General features: G+C 37.2%; 1 protein-coding gene across 1 annotated transcript in view; it reads left to right on the top strand.

Annotated features, from left to right (window-relative positions):
* Window positions 1-13762, top strand: part of LOC110092336 (T-complex protein 1 subunit alpha) — a 39362-nt gene that overhangs the window by 14993 nt on the left and 10607 nt on the right. Inside the window, exon 9 of the mRNA XM_028697487.1 lies at window positions 1559-1776. Within this exon, the coding sequence (XP_028553320.1) occupies window positions 1559-1776 (218 nt within the window). The remainder of the gene's footprint in view (window positions 1-1558; window positions 1777-13762) is intronic.

Raw genomic sequence — 13762 nt, 5'->3', positions numbered from 1 at the left:
CTTGTCTGATGTTTGAGGGTAATGAATGATTGCTTATGAATATTTCTGCTTGGATGAGTTTGAGAGAGCTTGAGAGTTCTAATGGAGAGAGATCCCTAGGAGAGGGAGGTTTGCGCAACGCCCACCAACCTAGATAAGTTGGGTTCGTGGTTTCTTTTGTTTATCTCGTTTTCTTTCCTTCCTTTTGTTTCTTCCTTCTCCTTTCCACACTCACTTAGCTGCCGGATTCCACCACACCTGAATCCCCTTCCCCTTCCTCCTAAATCAACACCTTTGCTTTAGGAAACAATTTCAAATCCTCTTGATCTGTGCTGGCCGAATTTTCCTAAGAGCCTCAAATTATTAAATTATTTCCTAAACCAAATATTGGAATTAGGAAATAAATCCCCATCCCTTTCCCCCTTATTGCCGCCGGCCTCCTTCTCCCTAACCGCCTCTCTCTCTCAAATCTCATCTCTCCCTCTTTAATACCCCAAGTAAATTGATGCCTTAGTTTCTCCTTCCAACTCCCCTACCTCCTAAGCATAGAAATATGAAAATTCTCTCAGATTTCGGCTCCAAAATCTGAAACTATTTCCAGATTTTTGAAAAGGGGACTTAGGAATTATTTTCCCTCCACTTGTAAGAGAATATCCTTTCTCTTTGCTACCACTCAAGAGGCGTATCAAATACTAAGGAGATCTTGTCTTCCACCACCCATGAATGGCGGATCCGGAGACTGAATATGGATTAACGTGGGACGAGGAGAGCTTCACCGACATCCTACAATCCATTTTCTTCAACGTTAATCCAAGGATTGATCACACCATTAAGGACTACGTCGAACGCATTCTGGACACCTTAGTGGAAGCGATCGACGAACACTTCGAAGGCGTCGAGTGGAGGATCTCCACCACTCCTTGACGAAGGTTTCTCTTTCCCCCTTCATTATATTTCCTAACTCTAAATTCTCTTGGAATTGATGACAGTCACGACGGACAACTCTCTACTGCTTATGCTAAAGCTTAGTAAACGTAGGGTTTGAGTGCACCTTTATGTTTACTAGTCCTTGTTGTTAGATTAGGGATTTCCTTGAAACTACTACTTGCCATTGTATTGTTTTCTATTTTATTTTGGAAGTTTCAAATCTCTTGCCACGTGATTTAGCCTAAGCGGGTGTGACCCTTTATTTGTTTTGATTTGTCATTTTAAACTGCTGTGAGTTTTGTTCTATAATTATTCTAATCAAGAGTTGTGCAAAATCTAAGTGAACTAAAGCATTTCATACTTAATCCTGCATCACATATATATGTTAGCAAGTCAATGGGTTTGGTCATAGTTATGATTTATATTCCTTCCAATTTTAACTCCCGTTTTCCACTATCAGAAGAGTTGTGAGCCTAACTGAATTCACATCCTTACTTTTTACCAATAATGTTCATTTATATTTTAGCAGGACTACTTTAATTTTGTTATATACTTTTTTTGTATGGAAATGTTTTAGGTTTATTTCATTAAAGGCGTTTGTAATGCCTATTTATTGTGTATTTTATTTAACAATACCTTTTGGTTTGAGCAGGGCATAAACATTTTGAAAGCTCATGGGAAAAGTGCCAGAGACAGCTACTTACTGAATGGATATGCTTTGAATACGGGCCGTGCTGCACAAGGAATGCCAAGTAGAGTTGCTCCAGCTAGAATTGCTTGCCTTGATTTCAACCTGCAGAAGACAAAAATGCAATTGGGCATTCAAGTCTTAGTCTCTGATCCCAGAGAACTTGAAAAAATACGGCAAAGGTAATTGTCATCATGTTTTTAATTGTATGGATGCAAATCAGTTCAATTCAAGCTAAACTAAAAGTAGAAGGTTTAGTTTTTTATTTGGCATCACTATATGACACATTATTGAAAAATTAAAGCATAGCCAACCCGTAAGTTTTGATAAGATTGTTTTTAATCAAATGTGTGTAGATTTAATTTAATGCAAGACTGTGTAGGCTAGCGTTTTCTAATGTAATTAAATGAGGTAATTATGATTATGCAAGGGAGCTTAAGATTCACAGGTCACAAACCGTTAAATACGCAAAAATTATGTTTTAGATGCAAAATTGACAAATATTGGAATTAAAATTTAAACAATAATGCAATGATCAAAGAAACTAATGAAAATTTTAAGCCACCTGAAATCAAAAAATTCATTCACCTTGATAGAATTCTCAATTGTGCCAAATTTGAACAAAAATCACGGGCACTTGCTAGCTAATAACCAATTAAGTAGAAGAAATTAGATTAAAGATAAAATTTATTGAAGAAATCTAGGTCTCACACCATTAGAAGGCAATAACATTCTTTAGAATTAGATAATCACACATGTACTTCACTAAAAAAAATCTCATACAAGATTGAAAATTTGAAGATATTTTATTCAATTAAAGTTATGCAATTACATGTCAAATATTCAATTAAAGTTATGCAATTACATGTCTTAGATCATTTATCTAAACTCCTCATCCTTAGGTTAGTAAAATTATTTAGGGTAATATTATTAATTCTTGATAACCATTGGAGTTTAAACTTTAATCTTATCCAAAATCCAAAGCTACAAGAATCAAATTAACCATATAAGATATATTTCCCGAATAGGCACAAATGACCTCCCCAAACCCATAACAGCTATGATGCAAATCAAGGCAATCAATTCAATCTGTAGGTAATATTGCGGAGAAATCCAGCGAAAAAAAATTTAAGTCGCGGCACTTGGACAACCCCTCAAGTAGCATATGACAGCACACAAAAGTACAAAACAACCAAAGCACAGGAAACATACATGTGGTGGTACTTGAATAACGCAAGCATATATTTTCAAAGAACAGAGGAACCATATGAAGTATCAATCAACCATATTCAAATAACAAAGAGATCATAGGAAGATCTTGTCCACATTTTCAAATTATTGCAGCCTATACGAAAATCCTATTGACCTAGAATTACCCAAGAACCAAACTTGTTTGATTCCATGCTAAACCATATAGACCAATTTTTGGCGATGTTAGAGGCTAGCTATTTGTGAGCCTCTTCAAGGGTCAAAGATCTTTAACAAATTTTTAGAAAAATAAATGCTCGCAAGCTGTAAAATGTCTTCCTGAATTCCAATATAATTAAAAGTTTTCACATATATATAAAAGTTATAAAAGTGACCTGGAAAATTGTTGTATAAATATATGGACCCCCAATGAAACATACAAAAATCAAATTATTTTTTCTCTCTTCAAGGTATGAAGATCTAGAGAACAAGGAATATTGAGCATAATTTTTATCAGTAATCCCGTAACCCCACAAATTCTTATCACCCTTCTTGTCTTCCATCTCACTATTTTTTGACTCCTTGCTCCCATAAGCAGTTGGTGCTCCACCGTAAGCACCTGTTGCTCCACTGTAAACTTGCTACTCCACGACAAGTAACCATGAACTTCCAAGCGAGAGAATTTTAATTTTTCTCTTTGAGAAAATGTCTTCTATATCAGAAGTTAACCAATCAAATGATTCTAGTTAAATTTTAGTAGGCGAGAGTCAAAATTATTCAAATTGAATGGAAGAAATTTCCTTATTTGGTCCTATATTGTGCAGATCTTTCTCAAAGGAAAGGGAAATTGGACCGACACAATTCATCACACTTATAGGCCAAAGAATTGGATTTGATTGTATTGATTCCCATTTGAGCCAAGGATCTTGTTGAGCAATTACCTCCGTAAGCATGCATTGCATCGAAGTAGTAAGGCCAATCCTTTGGCTAGCCTCATGCTTGAGGTTGTAAATCCCACATATAGGCCTTTCCTTTGAATCCAAGTCCTCTAGTGTTTAATCTAAATTATAAAAAGTTAATAAGCTGTGAAATCTAGCTTAAATTTTGGGCTTTCTCATGGATATTAGACCAAATCTACGCCCACTCAGTCTTTCCCAGGATCTATGATCTAACCCTCGACCAAGTTAATAACAACAATGATATAAGGATATCATACACAATTTAAACGTAAACGAAACATAAAATTAATTCTTGTATGCCTAAAGCATCATCTCTGTAGGTAAATTAGGTTTCACTCTCATAAAATTGAATAGATCATTTCTTGCCTTTGCGTCGCCGTTTATTTTATCATGTAGCTTTGAACAAGGATTGGTCATGTTTCATGCCTCTGAAGCATTCAACCTACTTGCTTTGGTGTGATAAGCCCTCTTCAATTAAATTAGGGTTCCACCTCAAGTGGTCATGCACCACATTGTCAAAACTTCAAGCTAGAGTAATCTTGCTCACTAAACCAACTAAATCTCCATATGCTTATACACACTTCTTGAGCTAAGCTAAAAATTGTGGACAACTAATTATTGTGTTGTGCTTTTGAACGATTATTGGTCATACCCAATACTTTTGAATCACAAGCAATCACGTTGCATGACTTCTAACCACTCAACATAGATGGTACATGGTTGGGGAATGAAGTTAATTTTGAAAGTATTTCTTTGATACATTTTTTTTTTCACAAATTTGCTTGAGATGCCTAAAAGAGATGACCCATGATCGCTAATCATGCTTCCTTGATGTCACGACACAAACATCCATTGCCAAACCAGTTCTTAGGGATTGGTAGATTGAGTTCGTTAGTAGACTTGAAGTGACAAAAATTTCCTAATTGGATGGGTAATTAATTATGTGGATTTGTACCCATAAGAACCTCATATTTAAATAAGCAGTGATCTTTTATTTTGGGGAATTTGGTTGGAACAAACCAAATCTACCTCAAGAAAAAACTTATCTTGAATTCTCATACATATCAAGAAGGCTGGAGGAGTCTTTTTTTTTTTTTTTCCTTTTTTTAGCATTCAACTTTGTCGATGAAATTTGTGATTCTAAAATAGTGTGACAATGCCTGATAATGTTCAAGTATAATTGATTCTAAAAAGTAAACTGCTACTATTAGAGCTCATATTTCCATAGAAGGGTGGTGAAAGTTAACTGAAAAATAGTTTGGGATGGACCAAAAGGATTGGTAGTTGGCTGTGTTGTTGTTGAGGGTATTTTGGGAAGCAAACAGTAGGATCTGTGATAGAGGACAAGAGCTAAGGCAATCAGAGTGGGGTGTTAAAAGTGGTGATGCTTATGATAGGCTAAGTGCAAACAAAGCGCTATTATTGGCAAAGATATCAGGTTGACAGATGTTAGTGTTTAAGCGATTAAACATGTAGGAGACATGATTCTTGGAGAGTTAGATGCAAGTGGTGCACTTATGATTTGGTAAATATGGACATTCTCATAAGATTAAGTGGCTGTATAAAATATGGATGATTGTGGGCTTGAAAATCCACACCCAATTTTATTGATGTTAATAAGGTATTTGGGTTGATTTTTCTAAAGACATTTGATTACAAATAAAACAGTGCCCAAATATTCAACCCTTTTATGATGGCTTCGTTATTTTGGTTCGTAGTTTCTTATAAGCTTTGATTTACTCTCTCTCGAACATGAGAGAACTTTTGATTAAGGTTGATCTCTAGGCTTTATGATTCTTTTGCTTTAGTAGCAATGATTTTGATCAGGAGAAGAAATATATGTTCTACTGGGAGCATATGGTGTGGGGAAATAAGAACAAGCTTGACATGACCCCTTGGTTCTATCATACTAGATTATCACGGACATTGGTATATTTGGATTTGAAATATATTTATTATTAACCATGGATTGTGTTGTCCAAGGGGGATCTTGTACACTTGGGTGGGAAGAGCTTACCAAAGGGGCTAATTTTAAGGTTGATGTTAGCTAACAGATGACTTCATACTCTATCATGTTGTGCTATGGCTCATAACTCTTAAACCTAGCCAATGGGGAACATCTGGATTTGGCCTTTCTTTCTGTCATTGTGATTCTTGAACACATTTTAGGCATTACCATGTGTCATGAGTTAACTTATAACTTCCTTATTGGTGAGTGTTTTTTTAGTTAGTAATATGGATATATTAGATATGATATTGGCTCTTTATTAGGTTTGATCAAATTTAAATTTGTCACCCTTGATAAGCTGATAACAAATAGTGGATGGATGGGCACTCTGAGTACGAATCAATTTATTACTGCTTGAATTTTTGGTCTTATATAACATTTTTTGGATTTAACATTTTTTTTAGGGGGGCTAGGTTTGGATGAAGTTTTCTTTGGTTATATATTTTTGGTTTATGCTCATCATCGAGAAAAGAGCCCAAAGTGTATTTACCTTAAAATTCAATAGGACTTTTTATGATAGGATTCCATCTGGTTATAATTTGCAATAACCAAACCCATCATTAGAGGATTGGATTAGAACGCCCCTAATGGCAATCTTAAAGATTACCTTTGCTACCCCTATTATGAGCAGACTGCTTTTTTAATATTGTTAAGAAACTAAGAATACATAAACGTTTTAGGAATTTGAAGCATTCTTTATAGGTTATTTTTTACTTATCACGATTAACATCTCACTTAAAAAAGAACGCAATACACCATTTTGATAATACACGCCGCTTCTAAATAAATTAAACACCAAGGGACCAAATTGCACGTTCTCCAAAATAGATTTACTATTGTGCTATACGATTAAATTATTGTAATTGTTTTCAGTGAACTTGTTCATTGAAGCACCTTTTCTTTCATACATTTCCATAATTTCATGATTTTTTTGTTCTTTTTGACACTTTTTTTATTTGTAAATCCTTTATTTGCTGGACATATCCTTGTATGCTATTTTTGATGTTTAAATAAAAATACCCTTGCTAGGATTTGTTGTGAAATAGATGGAGATATTATTAGTGGAATTCAAGTTGGATGGTTGAAGTGGAGGAATGCATCGGGCTTCTTGTATGATAGAAAAGTCTCCCTCAAACTTAAAAGGGAAAATTCTATAAGATGGTGGTGAGACCGGCAATGCTTTATGGTGCAGAATGTTGGCCATTAAAAGAGAAGCATAATATTAAGTTAAGTGTTGCAGAGATGAGGATGCTCAGGTGGATGAGTGGCTTTAGTCTTAGAGATAAGATATGAAATGAGCATATACATGAAAAGGTTGGAGTAGCTCTAGTGGAAGATAAGATTAGAGAGAGTCGTCTTAGATGGTTTGGTCACATAAAACGATGACCTTCAGATAACCCGGTTAGGAAAGTAGCTATGTTAGATTTGGCTTATGTTAAGAAAGGTAGAGGTAGACCTAAAAAGTTTTGGTTAGAAAAGATTAGAAATGACTTTTCTTTTTTAGATTTAAATGAGAATTTGACTCTTCACGTTACACAAGGGAGAAAAAAGATTCATGTAGCTGACCCCACGTAGTGTGATAAAGGCTTGTTGTTGTAGTATTTGCTATGAATTTCCTGCTAGCAGAGGTTTTTGTGATCTATATTTGTTTTTTTATGAAAGAAAATATTCATTTTTATTTATCAAACTTGAACATTAAATTTACACTTCAAAATTTTGATAGACCGGCCACTAGACCAATCACTAGACTGGTCCGGGTCTACCAAAGGTGGAACAAAGTTCCGCCCCCTAAGAAGCCGCAGTTGCCGCCGCTTTGGGTGGGGTCCAATAATATGCTATTAATTGTGTTTAAGAGGGAATTTTGAGAGGGGCTGTTTAGGGATTTCCTTATCATCGTTTGCTTTAAGCTGATTGTTTTCCTAGGGTTAGGTTATAGAATATTTTGCTAAATTTAGTTGTTCTTCATTTTTTTGGCTTTAGCGGCATCTAGAGATTTGGGAGAGCCAAATCTTCCTCTTCAATTGAGGATCAATTGTATCATGTTATTTTTCTTTCATCTATTATCAATATAATCGTTTCTCGCTAGTGTTTCCACCAAATTCTTCTTATTTCTAGTTTTGAACCTTGTTGAAAATCAAATTCAGCCAAATTAGTTTTGTTTTCTATAAGGATTTCCTATCAAATTGGTATCCGAGCAATTTCTTGGGCTGAGATAGAAATCTTCCTCACTGATTTCTACTGTCCTCATTGATTTGTGCTATGTTTCCTCTTCGATCTTGTTGTTGTTTTTGGTTTAGAGGCCATATTCGCATCAAAGTTATTTTTTTTTTTGCTATTTGAGCCTAAATCCGGGTACCTATGGCAGGAAGAAAGGTAGAAGTGTTGGAAAGGGAGATCAGACAAGTGAAATCTAAAATTCTGGATCTCCACACTCAACTTTCAGATGTCAAAAGTCAAATTTCAGCCATACACAAGGTGGATGGGAATTTTTTCATCCTAGAGGAGATGTTGAAGAAATTGCTTGAGGGCCAACCCAAAACGGCTTTGTCAGAGGCAAGGGAAGCCTCCGACAACCAAGGAATTGGTGAAAACTCTAATCCAATAAGGCGAAGGGAATATCAGGAGGTCGAGATCCAGGAGGGAGAAGAAAAATTGCCTTCCCAATAGCCTATTTATAAGGAGTCGGGTAGAGGGTATGGGGAGAGGTGTGAGGAGGTCGAGCATGAATGAGCGGTGCTGAATTTGAGAGGAGAGGGGTAGAATTTGAAAGGGGAACAACTAATTATGATTCAAGGGGTGTTGAATTTGAGAGGATAATGTGAGAAATTAATGAAAGGCGATGTAGGCAAGATTTCAGGTTTCCCCCTCCCTGTGGTTGCCTCTTCAGTTTTTATGTTGTTGTGTGCTGCTTCGAATTCCCCCCTTACAGTTGTCCCACGGTTTTCTGTGTCCTTGGCTGCTGTGTGTTGCTTCAGATTCCCCCCTTGGCAGCTGTCCACGGTTTTCTGTGTCCTTGGCTGTTGTCCCTTGTGTTTGCTGATGTTTTTTTGTGTTCCTATTGGCTGAATATATGGTGCTTTTATTTCCTGCATTTAATGCTTTTTCTCTATATATAGGGATTGTTTTCCTGAGTTAGAGGAGTTTTTTGTGTGAAAATGTTTGGAATGTAAAAACCTGCTGGTTTTTTAGCTTGCGAGCTAGTCTCCTTTCCCATTTTGTTAAAATTTTACTTGGTCTTCTACCTCTTCTTCTCTATCTATAGTTCCCGCCCCACTTGTATCCTTCTTCTCAAAATATATATAGGTTTTATGGTTTATGTTTGTCATGTTTATGCTTAAGGAAGACGTTTAGTTTTTGCAATCCTAAAATTTGTGTTTTTTTTGCATCAATTTGGTATCAGAACTTTAGGTTTTAGCGTGTCTTCCTTTCTTTTTCTTTAGAAAAAAAAAGACAATCATGATGTAATGGAATATGTTGTTGACAAAAATTAGCCAACTCTTCTTGAAGACAAAATTCTAACAAGTAGATGGATCCCGTCCAAGGTTTAAAATTGCGTAAATAAACCTCGAGGCGTTTTTCGTCCGTGAGGCGAGACGTAAGCCTCGAGGCGGGGCGAGGCGTAAGCCTCAGGTACGAAGAATTGCGTAAATGAGAATTTACGTATTTGACTTTTCCTTTCCCCTAACCATGTTTCAGAATGCACAAATGCAAAATCAAACAAAAAATCTCAAAAAATTTTAAACCCTAGATTTTTTATAACTTGAAAAATCAAACTTTGAATTAAAAAAAAAAAACCTAAAACCCATAGTAGAGGTGTCGTAGAGGGCAGTCAGACTCAAGTTGCTCACCAGCGTGAGGCATCGCTGGCGGGAAGGCCGGCCGAGGGAAGCTAGGGCATGCGAACTGCGACTTGCGGAGCTCTTCAGTTCAGTTCGGGAGGCGGAAAGAAGAAAGGGATGAAATGGCTTTTTTTTTTAAGAACTTAAGTGTGTGGGACCCGACTCCATGAGGCGTAAGCATCACCCAAAATTGCACAATTAAGCCTCTGAGGCGCGCCTCAGGATCCATGAGGCGTAAGCCTCATCCAGACCCGAAATTGCTTAAGCAATGAGGCTCTTTGGGGTAGAATTGTGCTGAGGCTCACCTCTTATTGCGCAATTTTAAACTATGATCCCGTTCCAAGGAAGTTCTACAGATCCAGTCCATAATGAGGTATATAAAATTCAAAAGAAAATGAATTTGTGTACATAAAGATATGAAGCTAAGAAGCACCAACTTCAATTCAAGTTTGAACAAGAAAAGAATATGATCTGAAGGAAGTTTGAATCTTTAATTCACGAAACGGAAGTGACGCCTTCAGAACATCTTGGAAGTCCTGAATCTATCTCATCAGGTTATCCACCAAGGGAGAATTGATATAGGCAAGATTTCAGGTTTCCCCCTTCCCTATGCGGCTGCCCCTTAGGTTTTTGTGTTGATGTGTGTTGCTTCGAATCCCCCCCCTCCCTTGGCAGTTGTCCCACGGTTTTTTATGTCCTTGGCTGCTGTGTGTTGCTTCAGATTCCCCCCTCGGCAGCTGTCCACAGTTTTCTGTGTCCTTGGCTGCTGTGTGTTGCTTCGGTATCCCCTTGGCTACTGTCCCTTTGGTTTTACTACTGTTTTTCTGTGTTCCTATTGGCCGAATATATGATGCTTTTATTTCTTGCATTTAATGCTTTTTTCTCTATATATAAGGACTGTTTTCTTGAGTTAGATGAGTTTTTTGTGTGAAAATATTTGGAATGTAAAAATCTACAGGTTTTTTAGCTTGCGAGCTAGTCTCCTTTCCCTTTCTCCTCTTAAAATTTGTCTTGGTCTTCTTCTTCTTCTCTATCCATGATTCCCGCCCCACTTGTATCCTTATTTTCAAAATATATATAAGTTTTATGGTTTATGTTTATTATGTTTATGCTTAAGGAAGACATTTAGTTTTTGCAATCCTAAAATTTGTTTGTATTTTTTTTTTTTGTATCAAAAGGTTTGGTTGTGAGCGTAGAAGGGATGATTGGGAGACTTGGGGGGAACCACCCCTTTGAGGAATGATTAATAATGGATGAAATAGGGGGAATGGAGGAGATAAGTGGGTTAGGAAGCTGGAGATGACTATCTTTGAGGGAGATGGTGCTCATGAGTGGATCTACAAGTTGGAAATATGCTTTACCATTAATAGGTTGATGGTGGAGGAGAGCCTGACGGCAACCAAGATGTGCTTGGAAGGGAAAGCTTTAGCATGGTACTAGTGGGGGGATACAAGGCGCCTGTACGAACCTCGAGGGAGTTTAAGGACTGCTTGTTGGAACGTTTCCGAACTAGCAGGCGTGGGACTTCTATGAGTAGTTCTTCACGCTAACATAGAAGGTGACAGTGGTGGAATTTATGTGAGCAGTTTGAGCACCTGACCAGTCAACTGGACCAACTTCCTGAGACTCTATTGGAGGGAAATTTTATGAAAGGTCTGAAACCAGAGCTTTGAGCAATAGTTAGAGTGATGAGACCTCGTGATTTGAGAGATTATGGACCTAGCTCAGTTAGTGGAGGATCAGAGGCACCTGGAGAGAGGGACTGGAGACAACACCTCAAGAGATTTGTACAGGATGACCATCACCTTTTTGGCATCCAAGAAGCCGACACTGGGTACTCTTAGGGAGACTGCAAAGGAGAAGGATGTAGAAAGAAGACATGGAGAAAACTTCAAGAAACTCACACAAACAAAGCTACAGGAGAAGAGGGTGAAGGGGTTATGTTTTAGATGTGAGGAGAGGTATACACCGGGGCACAAGTCTAAAGACCGAATTCATCAGGTTCTCACCATTTGTGTTGACGAGAAAATTTGGGAGGGTGTTGTCTTTCTACCTTGCAGACTAGGTGGGCCTTTGGGAGGGGCATATTAATAGATTGATTACTGGACCGGTTCGGGTCTACCAGAGGTGGAACAAATTTTCGCCCTCTAAGAAGCTGCAGTTGCCGTCTCCTCTGGGAGGGGTCCAATAAGAGCCATTAATTGTTGTGTTTTGGAAGGAATTTTGAAAGAAGGGTTGTCTACGAATTTTCTTTATCATTGTTTCCTTTAAGTTGATTGTTTTTCTAGGGTTAAGATATCGAATATTTTGCTGAATTTAGTTGTTCTTTGTTGTTTTTGGGCTCTAGCGGCGTCTAGAGTTTTGGGAGATCCGAATCCTCCTCTCCAACTGAGGATCAAATGTATCTTGTTGTTTTTCTTCCATCTATTATTAATATAATCATTTCTCACTTGTGTTTCCACCAAATTCTTCTTATTTCTGATATTAAACCTTGTTTAAATTCAAATTCAGCCAAGCTAATTTTGATTTCTACAAGTATTATAGGTTCACATGTCTAATTGTGATATAAAAGTATATGGTAGCATTTTTTTTATTTTAATGAACTAATGTTTATATAATAATATTATGTATGTTTTTCTTTAATTGTCATAACTATCATGATAACCTGGATTCTAATATATTTTTTTTAGGGAATTTGATATGTATTGACCTCCTTTTTGTCATCAGTCACTTGGTTGAATTTCTTGCATATCTTGTAGGTTAGTCACAATCATGCATTTTGTGTGATAGTATGTGACGACAGGTTAAGCCACACACTTTCATCTTGATTCATTGTTGACCTCAAAATTTAATTCTTTTGGTCACATTTTGTTCATCACTATGTTTGGAAAATATATGTGATTAGGTTGACATCGATTTATCAAGAATTTTACTTGAATTCAGACATTTGAAGTTTTCATGCACATATTTTTTTTCAAGTAAAATTTCTTGATCGGGGTCTTTTCTTGCGAAACGGATTGTATCGTTGCATCCGTATTGTCGAGGTGGGTTGATTAAACTCATTCGCGCTCGATTTAGACAACATTTGATATATGTTGGGAAGAGAGAGAATTAATGATAATTAAAAAAGAGAGGAAGAATAAAATTGAATTTAGGCTCCAATTTTGGTTGTCTTCAGGCTGCAGGAATCTCCAAGTATGGTCGAACCGGATGACGTAATAAATAATAATATTATTAAAATTTATAAAATGAACTATAAATTTTCCTCTAATAACATATTTTATTTTTCTCGAGGCTTTCAGTTAAGAGGTGAGAATTAATGTGATGTTTACTTTCTCAAGAGCAAAATCAAGTGCAAGCCAAGTAAAAGAGATAATAACACATGTTAATTTGAAAGATTAACGTTGATATTTGCTTGTAAAAACATCATTAACAATCATCAGGAATTAAGAAACCTTCTATAATGCAGTAAATTATAAGGGGAATGATAACGGCATAAAAAGTTACATAAAAAATCAAATAAAACTTAGAAAGAAAACTTATATCCAAATAAATTTAACATTAAGCAATAGGCATAAAGTATCGGATTATCAGAGATCACTGGATAATAATAAATACCAATAAAAATCAAGAACCCTAGCTTTCTCTAGTTGTAGGGATCCAAAACAAACAACAATGGAAAGAAATAGCTCACAGTAAGTCGTGCGCCGGCTGGGAGGTCGGAGGAGTGCACCGACGGCTGTGATGTCGGAGGAGTGCGCCGACGGCTGGGCTGGTTGGAGATGGTCGGAGGAGTGCGCCGACGACTGGACTGGTTGGAGATGATCGGAGGAGTGCTTCGGCTTATGCTTGTGGATGGAGGAGTCGATCTCATCTTGCTTGGAGTCGTCGAGCGAATAGGGAAGGAAAAGCCGCAAGCTTAGGGCAGACTACCGATAAAATACCTTAAAAATTCCCTACGCGCGTTCGATCGTGGATGGAGGGCCGAGATTTGCGAAATTTAGAATCGGCCGGTTCTTCAAAAACCGCCCGGTTCGGCGGTTCCCCGGTTCAACCGGGTTTTGGGCCGGTTTTTTAACGGTTTTAAATCCAGCCGGTTTTATAATCAAACCGAACCGCCCGCCGGACCGGTTCGCGGTTGAACCGGTCGAACCGGCCGATCCGGTCCGGTTTT

This window comes from Dendrobium catenatum, unplaced genomic scaffold (assembly GCF_001605985.2).
Source record: "Dendrobium catenatum unplaced genomic scaffold, ASM160598v2 fragScaff_scaffold_943, whole genome shotgun sequence".
NCBI lineage: Eukaryota > Viridiplantae > Streptophyta > Magnoliopsida > Asparagales > Orchidaceae > Dendrobium > Dendrobium catenatum.
The sequence above is the reverse complement of the archived record's forward strand: the minus strand, read 5'-3'. Positions and strand labels throughout refer to the sequence as shown.